This window comes from Rattus norvegicus, chromosome 17 (genome assembly GCF_036323735.1).
Source record: "Rattus norvegicus strain BN/NHsdMcwi chromosome 17, GRCr8, whole genome shotgun sequence".
Lineage (NCBI taxonomy): Eukaryota > Metazoa > Chordata > Mammalia > Rodentia > Muridae > Rattus > Rattus norvegicus.
The window spans coordinates 366,399-384,878 of NC_086035.1; the positions used below are offsets into that span (position 1 = coordinate 366,399).

At 38.7% G+C, this 18,480-nt stretch overlaps 1 protein-coding gene across 1 annotated transcript in view; it reads left to right on the top strand.

Moving 5' to 3' along the window:
• The window catches only part of Cntnap3 (contactin associated protein family member 3), a 188,097-nt gene that overhangs the window by 93,262 nt on the left and 76,355 nt on the right, over positions 1-18,480 (top strand). The window contains exons 4-5 of the mRNA NM_001402217.1: positions 11,749-11,896; positions 18,261-18,464. Coding sequence (NP_001389146.1) covers positions 11,749-11,896; positions 18,261-18,464 — 352 coding nt within the window. The remainder of the gene's footprint in view (positions 1-11,748; positions 11,897-18,260; positions 18,465-18,480) is intronic.

The following is an 18,480-nucleotide window of genomic DNA, read 5'->3' on the forward strand; positions in this document are numbered from 1 at the left end:
ATATCTTTCTACAAATCCAGCACTACAAAGGATAATAAATGGTAAAGCCCAACATAAGGAGGCAAGCTATACCCTAGAAGAAGCAAGAAACTAATCGTCTTGGCAACAAAACAAAGAGAATGAAAGCACACAAACATAACCTCACATCCAAATATGAATATAACGGGAAGCAATAATCACTATTCCTTAATATCTCTCAATATCAATGGCCTCAACTCCCCAATACAAAGACATAGATTAAAAAACTGGATACGCAACGAGGACCCTGCATTCTGCTGCCTACAGGAAACACACCTCAGACACAAAGACAGACACTACCTCAGAGTGAAAGGCTGGAAAACAACTTTCCAAGCAAATGGTCAGAAGAAGCAAGCTGGAGTAGCCATTCTAATATCAAATAAAATCAATTTTCAACTAAAAGTCATCAAAAAAGATAAGGAAGGACACTTCATATTCATCAAAGGAAATATCCACCAAGATGAACTCTCAATCCTAAATATCTATGCCCCAAATACAAGGGCACCTACATACGTAAAAGAAACCTTACTAAAACTCAAAACAAACATTGCACCTCACACAATAATAGTGGGAGATTTCAACACCCCACTCTCATCAGTGGACAGATCACGGAAACAGAAATTAAACAGTGATGTCGACAGACTAAGAGAAGTCATGAGCCAAATGGACTTAACGGATATTTATAGAACATTCTATCCTAAAGCAAAAGGATATACCTTCTTCTCAGCTCCTCATGGTACTTTCTCCAAAATTGACCATATAATTGGTCAAAAAACGGGCCTCAACAGGTACAGAAAGATAGAAATAATCCCATGCGTGCTATCGGACCACCACGGCCTAAAACTGGTCTTCAATAACAATAAGGGAAGAATGCCCACATATACGTGGAAATTGAACAATGCTCTACTCAATGATAAACTGGTCAAGGAAGAAATAAAGTAAGAAATTAAAGACTTTTTAGAATTTAATGAAAATGAAGGTACAACATACCTAAACTTATGGGACACAATGAAAGCTGTGCTAAGAGGAAAACTCATAGCGCTGAGTGCCTGCAGAAAGAAACAGGAAAGAACATATGTCAGCAGCTTGACAGCACACCTAAAAGCTCTAGAACAAAAAGAAGCAAATACTCCCAGGAGGAGTAGAAGGCAGGAAATAATCAAACTCAGAGCGGAAATCAACCAAGTAGAAACAAAAAGGACCATAGAAAGGATCAACAGAACCAAAAGTTGGTTCTTTGAGAAAATCAACAAGATAGATAAACCCTTAGCCAGACTAACAAGAAGACACAGAGAGTGCGTCCAAATTAACAAAATCAGAAATGAAAAGGGAGACATAACTACAGATTCAGAGGAAATTCAAAAAATTACCAGATCTTACTATAAAAGCCTATATTCAACAAAACTTGAAAATCTTCAGGAAATGGACAATTTCCTAGACAGATACCAGGTATCGAAGTTAAATCAGGAACAGACAAACCAGTTAAACAACCCCATAACTCCTAAGGAAATAGAAGCAGTCATTAAAGGTCTCCCAACAAAAAGGAGCCCAGGTCCAGACGGGTTTAGTGCAGAATTCTATCAAACCTTCATAGAAGACCTCATACCAATATTATCCAAACTATTCCACAAAATTGAAACAGTTGGATCACTACCGAATACCTATTACCGAAGCCACTATTACTCTTATACCTAAACCACACAAAGACACAACAAAGAAAGAGAACTTCAGACCAATTTCCCTTATGAATATCGACGCAAAAATACTCAATAAAATTCTGGCAAACCGAATTCAAGAGCACATCAAAACAATCATCCACCATGATCAAGTAGGCTTCATCCCAGGCATGCAGGGATGGTTTAATATACGAAAAACCATCAACGTGATCCATTATATAAACAAACTGAAAGAACAAAACCACATGATCATTTCATTAGATGCTGAGAAAGCATTTGACAAAATTCAACACCCCTTTATGATAAAAGTCCTGGAAAGAATAGGAATTCAAGGCCCATACGTAAACATAGTAAAAGCCATATACAGCAAACCAGTTGCTAACATTAAACTAAATGGAGAGAAACTTGAAGCAATCCCACTAAAATCAGGGACTAGACAAGGCTGCCCACTCTCTCCCTACTTATTCAATATAGTTCTTGAAGTTCTAGCCAGAGCAATCAGACAACAAAAGGAGATCAAGGGGGTACAGATCGGAAAAGAGGAGGTCAAAATATCACTATTTGCAGATGATATGATAGTATATTTAAGTGATCCCAAAAGTTCCACCAGAGAACTACTAAAGCTGATAAACAACTTCAGCAAAGTGGCTGGGTATAAAATTAACTCAAATAAATCAGTAGCCTTCCTCTATACAAAAGAGAAACAAGCCGAGAAAGAAATTAGGGAAACGACACCCTTCATAATAGACCCAAATAATATAAAGTACCTTGGTGTGACTTTAACCAAGCAAGTAAAAGATCTGTACAATAAGAACTTCAAGACATTGAGGAAAGAAATTGAAGAAGACCTCAGAAGATGGAAAGATCTCCCATGCTCATGGATTGGCAGGATTAATATAGTAAAAATGGCCATTTTACCAAAAGCAATCTACAGATTCAGTGCAATCCCCATCAAAATTCCAATCCAATTCTTCAAAGAGTTAGACAGAACAATTTGCAAATTCATCTGGAATAACAAAAAACCCAGGATAGCTAAAGCTATCCTCAACAATAAAAGGACTTCAGGGGGAATCACTATCCCTGAACTCAAGCAGTATTACAGAGCAATAGTGATAAAAACTGCATGGTATTGGTACAGAGACAGACAGATAGACCAATGGAATAGAATTGAAGACCCAGAAATGAACCCACACACCTATGGTCCCTTGATTTTTGACAAAGGAGCCAAAACCATCCAATGGAAAAAAGATAGCATTTTCAGCAAATGGTGCTGGTTCAACTGGAGGTCGACATGTAGAAGAATGCAGATCGATCCATGCTTATCACCCTGTACAAAGCTTAAGTCCAAGTGGATCAAGGACCTCCACATCAAACCAGACACACTCAAACTAATAGAAGGAAAACTAGGGAAGCATCTGGAACACATGGGCACTGGAAAAAATTTCCTGAACAAAACACCAACGGCTTATGCTCTAAGATCAGGAATCGACAAATGGGATCTCATAAAACTGCAAAGCTTCTATAAGGCAAAGGACACTGTGGTTAGGACAAAACGGCAACCAACAGATTGGGAAAAGATCTTTACCAATCCTACAACAGATAGAGGCCTTATATCCAAAATATACAAAGAACTCAAGAAGTTAGACTGCAGGGAGACAAATAACCCTATTAAAAAATGGGGTTCAGAGCTAAACAAAGAATTCACAGCTGAGGAAGGCAGAATGGCTGAGAAACACCTAAAGAAATGTTCAACATCTTTAGTCATAAGGGAAATGCAAATCAAAACAACCCTGAGATTTCACCTCACACCAGTGAGAATGGCTAAGATCAAAAACTCAGGTGACAGCAGATGCTCCGAGGATGCGGAGAAAGAGGAACACTACTCCATTGTTGGTGGGATTGCAGACTGGTACAACCATTCTGGAAATCAGTCTGGAGGTTCCTCAGAAAATTGGACATTGAACTGCCTGAGGATCCAGCTATACCTCTCTTGGGCATATACCCAAAAGATGCCTCAACATATAAAAGAGACACATGCTCCACTATGTTCATTGCAGCCTTATTTATAATAGCCAGAAACTGGAAAGGACCCAGATGCCCTTCAACAGAGGAATGGATACAGAAAATGTGGTACATCTACACAATGGAATATTACTCAGCTATCAAAAACAACGAGTTTATGAAATTCGTAGGCAAATGGTTGGAACTGGAAAATATCATCCTGTGTGAGCTAACCCAATCACAGAAAGACATACATGGTATGCACTCATTGATAAGTGGCTATTAGCCCAAATGCTTGAATTACCCTAGATCCCTAGAACAAATGAAACTCAAGACGGATGGTGAAAATGTGAATGCTTCACTCTTTCTCTAAAAGGGGAACAAGAATACCCTTGGCAGGGAAGGGAGAGGCAAAGATTAAAACAGAGACTGAAGGAACACCCATTCAGAGCCTGCCCCACATGTGGCCCATACATATACAGCCACCCAATTAGACAAGATGGATGAAGCAAAGAAGTGCAGACCGACAGGAGCCGGATGTAGATTGCTCCTGAGAGACACAGCCAGAATACAGCAAATACAGAGGCGAATGCCAGCAGCAAACCACTGAACTGAGAATAGGACTCCCGTTGAAGGAATCAGAGAAAGAACTGGAAGAGCTTGAAGGGGCTCGAGACCCCATATGTACAACAATGCCAAGCAACCAGAGCTTCCAGGGACTAAGCCACTACCTAAAGACTATACATGGACTGACCCTGGACTCTGACCCCATAGGTAGCAATGAATATCCTAGTAAGAGCACCAGTGGAAGGGGAAGCCCTGGGTCCTGCTAAGACTGAACCCCCAGTGAACTAGACTATGGGGGGAGGGCGGCAATGGGGGGAGGGTTGGGAGGGGAACACCCATAAGGAAGGGGAGGGGGGAGGGGGATGTTTGCCCGGAAACAGGGAAAGGGAATAACACTTGAAATGTATATAAGGAATACTCAAGTTAATAAAAAAAAAAAGAAAAAGAAAAAAAATAAATTTAGGAGACAAAGGTTTGCAGTAGAAAGCAACAGAAAAAGCCACCAAGTTTGAAGACAGTGCTAGGGTACAACCATTTTACTCATGGAAGGGAAACTAGAATGCCCAGTTGAATAGTCTGGGTGGGATGTGTTCCTTTCTGTTTTGACTTATTTTTCTATTTATTATTGTGGTTGTTATTGGGGAGTAATGAATGCAGGCACATGTGTGTTGTGCTGCTTTTGTGGGGGTTAGAAGACAATCCTCGATAACTGGTTCTCCTAGGGATAGCAATCAAACATGACATAACATAGACTAAGACAAGCCACAAAGCCTCATATCACGGCTGGAGGAGGAAACACAGCAGGAGGAAAAGGGTCCCAAGAGCAAGCAAAACCCAATTTAAAAACGGGCTACAGAGCTAAACAGAGGCTTCTCAAACGAGGAGTCTTGAATGGCCATAAAGCACCTTAAGAAATGTTTAACACCCTTAATCATCAGGGAAATGCAAATCTAAGCAACCCTGAGATTCCATCTTATCCCAATCAGAATGGCTAGGACTAAAAACTCAGGTGACAGCACATGCTAACAAGGATGTGTAGAAAGAGGAATGCTCCTTCGTTGCTGGTGGGATTGCAAACTGGTACAACAACTCTGGAAATCAACCTGGCAGTCCCTCAAAAAAATTGGAAATAATTCTACCTGAAGGTCCAGCTATACCACTCCTGGACATATACCCCAAAGATTCTCCATCATACTACAAGGTCACATGCTCCACTATGTTCATAGCAGCATTATTTATAATAGCCAGAAACTGGAAGCAGCCCAGATATCCATCAACCAAAGAATGGATATAGAAAATGTGGTTCATTTACACAATGGAATACTATTAAGCTATTAAGGCAAATGGATAGAACTAGAAAATGTCCTGAGTGAGCTGACCCAGACTCAAAAGGACACACATGGCTTGATAAGTGGATATTAGCCCCCAAAGTACAGAATATCCAGGATACAACCCACAGACTGTAAGAAGTTTAACAAGGAGGAAGGCCCAAGTGAGGGTGCTTCAATCCCAATATAGAAGGGGAAACAAAATAATCGTGGGAAGCAGAGTGAGAGAGTGACCTGGATGGGTGTGGGGAGGGAAAGGGGAAGGGGAAAAGTGGGTGAGATCAGATATAGGGGAGACAGAAGAGAAGCCCAGAGGGCCAGGAGAATGAGTGGAAATATGCAGCTGCTGGGGGTGGGGGTTGGGGAAACCTCTAGAAAGTCTCAGAGACCTGGGATGTGAGAGACTCAATGGGGTGACCTTAGTCAAAATGCCCAACAGTGGGGAGATAGAACCTGAAGAGACTTCCTTCAGTAGAGGGATGATGTCACCAACCTACCTTCAAACTTTTTGACCCAGAATTGTCAAAAAGGGACAAAAAGCAGAGCAAAGACTGAAGCAAAGGCTGTCCAGTAACCAGCCCAATTTGGGATCCATCCCATGGGCGGGCACCAAAGCCGGACACTATTACCGATGCTATATTGTGCCTGAAGACAGGAGCCTAGCATGGCTGTCCTCTGAAAGACTCTACCAGCAGTTGACTGAGACAGATGCAGATATTCGCAGTCAACCATTGGACTGAGGTCAGGGACCCCTATGGAAGAGTTAAGGGAAGAATTAAAGGAGCTAAAGGGGATGGCAACCCCACAGGAAGACCAACAGTGTCATCTAACCCAGACTCCTGGGAGCTCCAAGAAACTAGGCTACCAACCAAAGAGCATACATGGGATAGTCGAGGCCCTGCCTACACATATACAGACAAGGACTGCCTTGTCTGACATGACTGGGAGAGGATATGCCTAATCCTGTAGAGACTTGATGCCCTAGAGTAGAGGGAATCTGGGGGTGGGGGAAGAGCACCCTCTCAGAAGTGAAGGGAAGATGGGGTGACGAACTCTGGGAGGGGGACAGGGAGGGGCAACATTTGATATGTAAAAAATTAATTAATTAAAATAAAAACAGAAACACCCTAATCCCACAAGAACATCAAGCTACACAATCATAATGTTTGTGTAGAGGACCTAGCTCAGACCCATACAGTGTCTCTGTGAGACCCTGCGAGCCCTGCCTATTGATTCTGTAGATTGTGTTCTCCTGGTGTACTCAACCTCTCTGGCTCCTAGAATCCTTTCTCCACTTCTTCAGTGAGGTTCACCTGGCTCTGCCTAATGTCTGGCTGTAGGTTTCTATATCTGCTCCTATCAGGTGATAGATAATGCCTCTCTGATGACAACTGGGCTAGTTGCTGACGGTAAGTACGGCAGAATATCATTACAAATTATTTCATTTACTTTTTCCAGCCATATATTATACTACCTGGGTCTCTGGGCATTCCAGCCTCAGGTTCCTGGTTAACAAATGTCAGGCATTGGCTCCCTTTCAGTGGAGTGGGCCTCAAGCTGAACTAGGCATTGGTTGGCCACTCCCACAAATTCTGCACCACCATTACCCCAGCATACCTTGCAGGAAGGACAAATTATAGGTTGAAGGATTGTGTCTGGATTGATGTCCCATTTCTACTGCTGGGAGCCTTGTCTGGTTAAAGAAGATAGCTGGTTCAGGTTCCACATCTCCCATTACTAGGAATCTTCTCATAGACTTCAGGGAGTTCCCACTGTACTAGGTTCCCACATTGCCCCCAAATGCCCCGTCCAATTTCAGTCATTTCTTCCAGTACTCTCTCCTCAATCTCTTCCCCCAACCTGATTCTTCCTGTTCCCATGTTCTCCCACCTCCAGTCCACTTACATTTCCATTCACAGGAAAATCTGTGAGTCTCCCCTTGAGTCCTCCCTGTTATTTAGCCTCTCTGGGTCTATGCATTGTAACATGATTACCTTTATTTAATAACTAATGTCCATTGTAAGTGAGTAGTATATACTGTGTTTGTGGGTCTAGGTTATATCACTCAGGGTGATTTTTTTTTTAGTTCCATCCATTTGTCTGAAAATTTTATGATATCATTGTTTTAAACAGCTAGAAATATTCCATTATGTAACCGTACCACATTTTCTTTATCCATTATTCAGTTGAGGTTGTTTTTAGTTACTGGCTATTATGAGTAAATATGTTATGAATATGGTTGAGCAAGTGACCTTGTGGTAGGATGGAAAGTCCTTGAGGTAGATAAATTCCCAATTTTTTTTAAAGGAACCACCACACTGATTTCCACAGTGGCTCCTCAAGTTTGCTCTCCCACCAGCAATAGATGAGTGTTCTCCTTGCTTTACACCCTTACACCATGAACTGTTGTTTGTTTTTTATCTTAGCCATTCCAACAGGTGTAAAATGGAGTTTCAAAGTAGTTTGATCTGCATTTCCCTTATGACTACGGATGTTGATCATTTCTTTAAGTGTTTCTCAGCCATCCGAGTTTCCACTATTGAGGATTCTCTGTTTAGATCTGTACTCCATTTTTAAATTGGATTATTTAGTTTGTTGATGTGGAGTTCTTTATATAGTTGGATATTATCCCTCTGTCGGATGTGGAGTTGGTGGAAATGTTCCCCATTCTGTAGGCTCCTGCTTTGTCTCCATTGACAGTCCTTTGCCTTACAGAAGTTTTTCAATTTCATGAGGTACCATTTATTGATTGTTGGTCTTAGTAGCTGGGCTTAGCTGGGGATTCTGTTCAGGGAGAATTGTCTCTTGTGCAAATGGATTCAAGGCTATTCCCACTTCCTTTTCTAATAGGTACAGTGTATCTGGTTTTATGTTGGGGTCTTTAATCAACTTGTACTTGAGTTTTGTGCAAGGGGATAAATACTTTTTTGTTCCATCGGCATTTATGACTTCTTTATCAAAAATCAGTTATTTATAAATGCATGGATTTACATCTGGGTCTTTGATTTTACTCCATTAATCGACCTCACTGTTGTTATGCCAATATCATGCGGTTTTTTATTGCATTAGCTCTATAGTACAGCTTAATATCAGGGATTGTGATATCTCTGAATGTTTTTTTTCTACAGAATTATTTTAGCTATCTTGAGTTGTTTGTTTTTCCATATGAAGTTGAGAATTGCCTTTTTAATATCTGTGAAAATTTACGTTGGAATTGTGATAGGGATTGCACTAAATTTGTAGAATGATTTTGGTAGGAAGGTCATTTTACTATATTAATACTACTGTTCCATAAGCATGGGGGATATTTCCATCTTCTGATGATACCTTCTTCAATTTCTTTCTTTAAATACTAGGTATATTTTCCCTTATTTCTTCTCGATCATTTGTATATAGGAGAACTACTGATTTTCTTTAGTTAATCTTCTACCCAGCCATTTCAGGTGTTTATCAGCTGTAGGATTTTTCCCTTGTAGAGTTTTTGAGGCATATATATATGTGTGTGTTTGGATCCACTTGTTCTCCTTCAGTTGTCTTATTGCTCCAGCTAGACCTTCAATCACTGTATTCAAAAGAAATGGAGAGAGTAGACAGCCTTGTCTTATTCCAGATTTTAGTGGTTTTGCTTTGAGTTTCTTTCCATTTAATTTGATGTCAGCTATAGACTTGCTGTCAATTATCTTTATAGTGTTTAGATGTATCCCTTTTAACCCTAACCTCTCCAATACTTTTGTCATGAAGGGGTGTAAGATTTTGTCAGAGGCTTTTTCAGCGTCTAATGAAATGATCATATGGGTTTTTCTTAAGTTTGTTTATATGGTGGATTACATTGACTGATTTTCATGTGCTGAATCATCCCCTATCTCTAGGATAAAGTCTACTTGATAATGGTGGATGATCTTTTCTTAGTGTTCTTGGATTCAATTTTCAAGTATTTTCATGAGTATTTTGTTCATGAGGGATGTTGGACTTTGTTGAATCATTGTGTTGCTTGGGTTTCAGGGTGACTGTGACCTCATAAGATGAATTTTACAATGTTCTTTGTGTTTCTATTTTGTGGAATAATTTGATGTATATTGGCATTTGCTCTTCTTTGAATGTCTGGTAGAATTTTATGTTAAAACCATCTAGCTCTTGCTTTTTTTTTAGTTGAGAGAATTAAAATGACTCTGTCTATTCCCTTAGTTATAGGTATGTTGAAATTATTTATTTATTTGATCTTGATTGAGCTTTGGTAAGTGGTACCTATCAAGAAAATTATCTATATTTTTTTTAGAGTTTCCAATTTGTGGATTCAGGTTTTTAAAGTATGACCTTATGATTCTTTGGATTTTCTTGGTGTCTACTGTTATGTCCCTCTTTTTGTTTCTGATTTTGTTAATGAGGATATTTTCTCTGTGTCTTTTAGTTAGTCTGGATAAGGGTTTGTCTATCTTATTGATTTTCTCAAAGAACCAACTCTTTGTTTCCTTGATTCCTATTATTGTTCTTTTTGTTTCTTTTTTATTGATTTCAACCATCAGTTTGATTATTTTCAGCCATCTACTCATTTTCAGTGAGCTTTCTTTTATTTTGTTTCATTTTGGTTTTTTTGTTCTAGACCTTTTAGGTGTGCTGTTAAGTTGCTAGTGTAAAATCTCTCCAAAAACTTTTATGTAGGCATCTAGAGCTATAAACTTCTGTTTTAGCATAACTTTCATTGTATCCCATAAGTTTTGGCATGTTCTTCATTCATTTTCCTTGAATTCTTTATTTCTACCTTAACCCAGTAGTCATTCAGTAAAGAGTTGTCCAGTTTCCATAAATTTGTAGGCTTTCTGTTGTTTCTGTTGTTGTTGAAATCCAGCTTTAATCTGTAGTGGTTTATTTGATGGTTAATGCAGGGATTAATTTCAATTTTCTTGTATTTGTTGTTGGATTTTTTTCATGTGTAATTCATACATTCCTAAAAAGCTCAAGTAAATGGAATTTTGAAAGGAAACACAACAGAATATTTCTGTAAGAAAGAGGCTTAGGGTTTAGGGCTGATTTTTCTTTGTTTTTACTTTTCTTCAAATGCCCATGAGCAGAACTTTTACCAATTTACTGCACTAGTCATTGTGATTTAAAATAAATTTAAGTGTTAAGGATAAATGGCCTCTCCTTTCCTCCCACGTTATTAAATTTTTCTATATTAACATGTATTAATTGTACATATTAATGGGTTCAGTATGATGTTTCTACATATATATGATAGTATGCCATATCCAGATCCAAACTAACCAGATCCAAGCTCCATAGCTTTACACACACACACACACACACACACACACACACACACACACACACACACACTTCAATATGAGGCAAAATATAAACAAGCTTCTTTTTTCTTAGTCTGGTCTTTCACAGTGCTCAGACAATAAGAATGTGCAAAAAGCACTCCTGGAGGACCTGGGTAGAGATAATGGTGGTGTATGTCCCGCAGAAGCTCACTGGACATTGGCCCACTGAAAGCTTCAGTAATCGTGTTAGCAATGTAGAAATCTTGCACTTGTATTTTATGTGAAGTGGATTCAGGATGATAACATGGAATCAATGCTGTGGTTATTAAAAAAAAGACCCTGAATGTAATCTAATCCTATCTGACCTATATGATACTATATTTTTTCTCCCAAAGACAGTAGCATCTCACCTGTAACTTAAGGAAGTAAGGCTAGAATAATGCCTTAGGTCTCTTTTAACTCTCTATTGTCACTCTCTAGGATTCTTGGTAAAAATCCTTGGACATTACTTACTGTGGTGTTTTATTTCCCTAATGATGTAGTTTTATAAGAACAGCCTTATTGCTTGGAGATGATGGCAGAGGGATGTGTGAAATGAAAACTTCAGAACAGCAAGTCTAATGGTAGTCATAAACCACCATCATTAAAATGTTTGTAAATGTTTTAATGGCGCTGATATTTAGAGTATCTTAAAACCAAAAGAATATTAGACAATAGTAGCTAACTGAGGAACCAAGGCAAAATTGCCTTATCTGTGTTAAACATGAGCAGAGTTATTCGAAAGATAGCCTTTTGGATATAAACAGAGTTAAAACGAGCCACCACTAATATGAGCAGAGGGGATATAAAGGTGATCTTGAAGATATATTGACCCTTCCTCTGTGTTTTTTCCAGGGATTTCCAGGAAACACAAATGCAGACAGTGTGGTGCAATATAGTCTCCAGCCTTCCTTCCACACCAGGTTCCTGCGCTTTCTCCCCTTAGCCTGGAACCCCAAGGGCAGGATTGGAATGCGGATAGAAGTATATGGGTGTTCATACAGTAAGTGATATTTATTCTTCGTGTGAAATAAATATCTGCATGAGATGCTGTAAAATCCAGTGTCAGTTAAAAATTACTTGCTCTAGCCTTTTTAATAGTTGTATAACTAAAACTGAGTTTTATAAAAAGACTTCTATTAACTCCTTATGACAATATAGGATTTAATTGTTTTTTCATAGTTAAATTTAAAGGTTACCTAGTAGGTAAAATGTTTGATATAAAATGAGGGCTTAAGTTTGGAGCCCCAGTATCACATAAAAAGGTAAGGTGTGCAGTGAATGTCTGTGAATCCAGTGCAGGAGACCAAGAACAGAGACAGGAAACTCACTGGAGCATACTGACCAGCCAATTTAGCCAACAGATGAATTACCAGGTCAGTGAAGAGAATCTATCTCAGTTAAATGAGGTGACAGACAATAAAGGAAGACACCTGGTATTGACCAGGATGCATAAAGCCACTCGCATGAACATCTAGATGAACACATAGATGTCCTCCCCCACACACACACGGAATTTAGAGGTAGACTCAACCCAAAATTCATTTATCTTTAGATTCCAAGAGTTTAATAAAATACTTCTAGCATTGTAGACATTCAATAAAGCAGTTAAATTCTAACTAATAACAGATGACATTGACTTTCAGAGGCTTCTATGGGTCTATGGAAGCACTAGTGTTTGGGAACTAACTTCTAGCATGCAGCACCTGAAACACCACATCATGGTACTAACTCAACTTTTCTCTATCAGTGTCACTGTGAAGTCTTTACTTCCTCTGATCTTCATTTACTGGGAAATTATATTTCTGCACCAGCTTCCTTTATCATCTATTAACTGTAATAAAAAATAAAAAAAATAGTGTAGACATGAAGAATACCTGACCCTGAGCTCCAACTGCATAGGTAGCAATGAATGGCCTAGTAAGAGCACCAGTAGAAGGGGAAGCCCTTGGTCCTGCCAAGACTGAATCCCCAGTGAACGTGATTGTTGGGGGGAGGGCAGTACTGGGGGGAGGATAGGGAGGGGAACACCCATATAGAAGATGGGGTTAGGGGGATGTTGGCCTGGAAACTGGGAAAGGGAATAACAATTGAAATGTAAATAAGAAATAACCAAGTTAATAAAGATGGAGGAAAAAAATCAAGCAGCAGAACTGACATGAATCAAGATTTGTTTGTTACCTGATGATCTTGAACACAATTATAGTATTTCTTAACATCATAGGCATGTTTTAAATTATTGATAAATGAAACAAAATTTAAAACCATTGGATGATGTTAGTGCATCCAGAGGGAAAAAAGATATTTGTGCATCTTAACAAATCAGTATGTTAGAAAATGGTAAGGTTTGGGGGTAAAATCTGAGCAAACCCATAGGTTTTCCTGTCCACTATCTTTTTGGCAGAAGCCGATCATGCTGAAAGGTATTTCCATCTGCCAGCTAAGCATATCTGGAAGTATACTTGTATGCCACCATCTTTATGACACATCTGAGCAAGTCCAAAGTCTTCCTGTCATTTTCACAATGCCCGTTGAGCACATCCACAAGCTCTTGTTCCCCACTTTAACATTTAAACATGAATTATATAACCCGGAACTAAGCATGCCTAAGACTGCCAACTTTTCCTTCTTGAGATATGATGTAAACTGAGCATGCTGGTAATATGCCTAGTATTAATGTACTTTCCTATATGAATACGTACAGAATTCCCCAGGGAAATATCCAGGCTTCCTTTGTTCAAGGGGAGCATTGATTTGGAAACATCTCTCATCCATTCCTCACCCAATGCAAGTATTCTTTCTCCATGCTTTACTTCATTTTTTAATGGGCTGTGGATGTCACTTAATGGGCAGAGTGCTTGCCTAACATACCTGAGTCCTTGTGTTCTATCTCTAGTACAAGTCACAGTGTCACGTGCATGTAATCCCAGCACTTGGGAAGTGGAGGCAGGAAGATCAGAAATCAATGCCATTCTCAGTTACATAGTGAGTTTGAGGTTACCCTAAGCTACATAGGACCCTGCCTCAAAAATAAAAGATTAAATGAATTAAATGGTTTTGAAAAGTGAAATATGAACATGTAGAACTATAGAAGAAGCAAAGAATAGACTGACTGGGAGTGTCTTAGCCCATTTAGGGCGTACCAGGCTGTACCTAATTCTCACTCACAGGTGCTCACTCCCATTCTCTGCTGATTTCTGCTTCCATCATGTAAAGTGTTAATTTCTGAGGCATATTAATAAACTACCATTCACAAAGTATATTATATCTCTGTTTTATTATTAAACCTCTCCCTATACAATCCCATTAACTTCCTAATTCTGCACGTTTCTACTGTTAGTGTTTCTATGAAGTATTAATTGTAACGGTGGTGCCTTACCCACTTCCTTTCCCTCCTCCCATTGGTCGTTTTCTTTCACCAAGGCATTGTCTTGAATCTCTAACTGTGCCCGTTGTTGTGGTAGCTGTGATGTCTGATATTTACAATTTCTCTTTGATGCTATGAAATTATTTTGTCTTCCTATTACTCTGAAACAACTTCAGTTGTACTGACTTCAAAGCAGAGCATGCTCTTTGATGGGACTTTTCCTTCCTAAAAAGCCATTTCTCTCATTCCTTGGGCTCGAGATCGATACCAGAGGCATCAAAGCTGTGTACCTGGACCTGAGAAGGGCCCGTCCGTGGACTGTGTGAAGCTGTCATAGAATTTATAGGCACTGTTAACTTCTGCAATACAAGCTATAGGGTAAAAGTTGCTACTAGCAAAAATTTTAAATGCAGATAGTTCACAAATTACCACTAGTGAATATAATTTTACCAGTAACAGCTAACTCAAAGTACCTTCTGCAGAAAAAGTCACTAAATTATCCATTATTTACTTATAATCAAGATGCAATCCACAGGCCACAGGAAGCTCAAGAAGAAGGATGAACAAAATGCGGATGCTTCCACTCCTTCTTAAAATGGGGGAAAATATCCATAGGAGGAGATTTGGAAGCAAAGTTTAGAGCAGCAACGCAAGGAACAGCCATTTAGAGCCTGCCCTACATGTGACCCATATATATACAGCCACCAAAAGTAGATACAATGGATGAAGCTAAAAAATGCACGCCGAAAGGGACCGGATATAGATCTCTCCTGAGAGATACATCCAGAGCATGTCCAATACAGAGGCCAATGCTAGCAGCAAACCACTGAACTGAGAACAGGACCCCCTTGGGGGGGGAATTAGAGGAAGTATTGAAAGAGTTGAAGGAGCTTGCAACCCCATAAAAACAACACTGTCAACCAGCCAGAGCTTCCAGGGACTAAACCACTACCGAAAGACTATGCATGGATTGACCCAGGGATCCAGCTGCATATGTAGCAGAGATTAGCCTTGTTGGGGCACCAGGGTAAGGGGAAGCCCTTGGTCCTGCCAAGGTTGGACCTCCAGTGCAGGGGAATATGGGGGGAGGGCAGTAAGGGGGATACATGGGGAGAATACCTGTATGAGGGAGGGGGAGGGGAGGGGTTTGGGGCTTATGGACAGGAAATGGGAAAAGGGAATAACATTTGAAATGTAAGTAAAGAAATATATCTAATAAAAAATTAAAAAAATAAATAAAATGAAAAGAAGAAACAACTCAAGGAAGCAAATTGTTTCTACTTTGACTTTTCAGAGAGTTCATGTCTTGGAAGAGGCTGAGGGTTGTAGCTCTTTTTCTTATGCACTCTTAAACCAAATACCCATTTACACTAGTGTCACACCATCTAAATGCATATACGCCATTACATCATGCTGTACGTGCAGCAGGGTCATGTTTCAGTATCTCAGCCCTACTTTCTATAGTGAGTTTCCCAATCGATTGCCTTCAATGTTATGTTCCATTTCACTCAGCACATGGTGAGTGTCTGGTGACTGTTGCTTGAATGAAGATATAACAAGGATGTTGGTGAGGTTACTTCTGACACAGTTCTTCCTAAACACATGAAATCTGTCTGTGACAAAGTCCTTTGTCTTAGAGGAATGAATACTTAAAAACCTTTAAACATATATGCTATTAGCTTTTTTTTCCTGGTGTTCTTGGGAGAAGTACAGTGATATAATAATTGCACTAGTAATCTTCACATATCACCTCTAAACTCTCAGTCTTCTAACATGAGAAAATGAGATAGGCATTCTTCTGAATAAGATCTAGGTCAACAGGGATTGATTGGAGAAAGCCTGGGAAGAAGATGACCAGCATCTCACAAGAAGCCATGTAAGTACAGACACTTGTAAATCTCAGCCTCAGGTTAGTCAGGTATAACCATGGAAGTTGAAAATCGATGCTCTCTTACATAGCAAAAATTAAATTTATTATTATTGTTCTGTGTGTGTGTGTGTGTGTGTGTGTGTGTGTGTGTGTGTGTGTAAAAGAGAGAAATGGGGGGGAGAGACAAAACATAGGAAGACAGAGAGTGCATATGCATGTGTGTACCATTTAGAGGCCAGAGACTAACATCAAGGATAGACTTGGTAGCCAACAAACCTTAGGGATTCTCTCATCTGCCTTCCTAGTGATAGGATTGTTCGCATGTGTTGGGACACATGCATAGCCTTTTGCATAGGATCCGGGATCCAAACTCGGGTACTTTTGCTTGTATGTTCCTTACATTTACTGCACTGAGCCATCTCTTCAGCCCCATGTATCATCATCTTTTCAAAATCATTGATCTAATAGTGATGCACTATTATTTCTTAAATGTTTCTTGTGAAATACTTTAAGAAATACATTGCTGAATACTATTGTTTTAGTGCTTTAGTACAAAAATATGTTGTGGTGGATTACTTATGTATGTATGTATGTATGTATGTATGTATGTTTATAATTGATTATAGCCACAAACACTCTCCTTTGCACTTATAAGAGTTTTGAACTTTTACTGCTGTGAACATGACCAAGGCAACTCTTGTAAGGACAACATTTAATTGGGGCTGGCCTACAGGTTGAGAGGGTCAGTGCATTATCATCAAGGTGGGAACATAGCAGCATCCAAGCAAGCATGTTGCAGGCAGAGCTGAGAATTCTACATCTTCATCTGAAGCTAGGATTAGGATTAGCCCACACCACAGTAACACACCTACTCCAACAAGGCCACACCTTCTAATAGTGCCACTCTGGGCCAAGCATATACGAACCATCACAATGACTCTGGTGGATAAGTGAGGAAACAATCAACTCTTTGATTTCTTCTGATTCTTAGACTTCAAAGCTTGCTCCTTAGGTGGGATGATCACTTCTGAGAGATGTGAAAATGAATTGTTGCCAAGTTAATTCTTTCTCTATCCCAAACATGATTTTTGTTTGCTCTGCTACATGTTATCATGTGTTTACTTCACAGAATAGAGTATTATTTACTGTTAAGCTTGAGATTTTTATTTGTTAATTCATTTTCAGTAGCATACACATTATGAGCTAAGAATATGTCATTAAATTTTGAGATATAATAATTTTTGTTACTAAAAGAACAAGTTTCAAAGATGTTGCTCAAAGCATTTTTCCCTAAAAAAAAAGTCTTTTGGTTTTGTTTTGTCTATTATATTTTGTCTGAACAAAAGTATTCGCTGATATCCTTATCATTGTATCAATGTAATCTCCTTGGAAGAGATTACATTGTTGCAAAGGAACAGTAGTCATGGTGAGAATGAGACAAATTGCACAAAGCAACATCTTGAGATGACAAGGCATATTCAGGAATGAAACTTTTTGTTAGTAAAGTTAAAAGAAGTAAAATAAAACCTCTAACTCTTTCTGGAGACAAAGGAAAATAGAGATAATGATGTTGCTAAAATGTGAAAATCTTTGCTCAGTTGTTTTAGTGTTTCCTTTGGCTTATAACTGTCTTATAATCACAAATTATGCCATTTGAATTTGACAAGCATTCTGCATCTTAATCATGCATGTAAAATTAACTGCATAACAGAGTAATTGCTTAGTTTATATGTACAGTGAGATGTATTCATTATGTACTTGATATGCTAATTTCACAAAAGTATACTAATCCAATGTGAGAAATTTTGATTTCTAATTTTTTCAAATAATGGCTACATAAAATAAATTAATTGGATGATTAATCACATTTATTTGGCATATTTTGGATGAAATTGATAACTATATATTACTGTTTTAAGTGATACATTAAAGAAATCAGTAGGATAAATGAATGTCATCTTGGCTTGAATATAGCTCTAAGTAGCTTTATATTTTATTGTGGTTTTTGTGCATCTTTATTTACTGAACAAATAGATTTTTTTCCAAAGACAATTCCTTCTTTTTCTCCTTTTTTAAATTTTGAAAACAGCATGTTTCTGTATTATTATTTGTCAATATCCTCTTTCCTAGAATCTGAAGTGGTTTATTTTGATGGACGAAGTTCTCTGCTCTACAAATTTGATAAAGGTGCCATAAGACCAATAAGAGAGATTATTTCTTTGAAATTTAAAGGCATGCAGAACAGTGGGATTATATTCCATGGAAAAGGACGACATGGGAATCACATTGCTTTGGAATTAATCAAGGGAAAGCTTGTTGTGTATCTTAGTTCAGGTAAAAAAAAACTTAT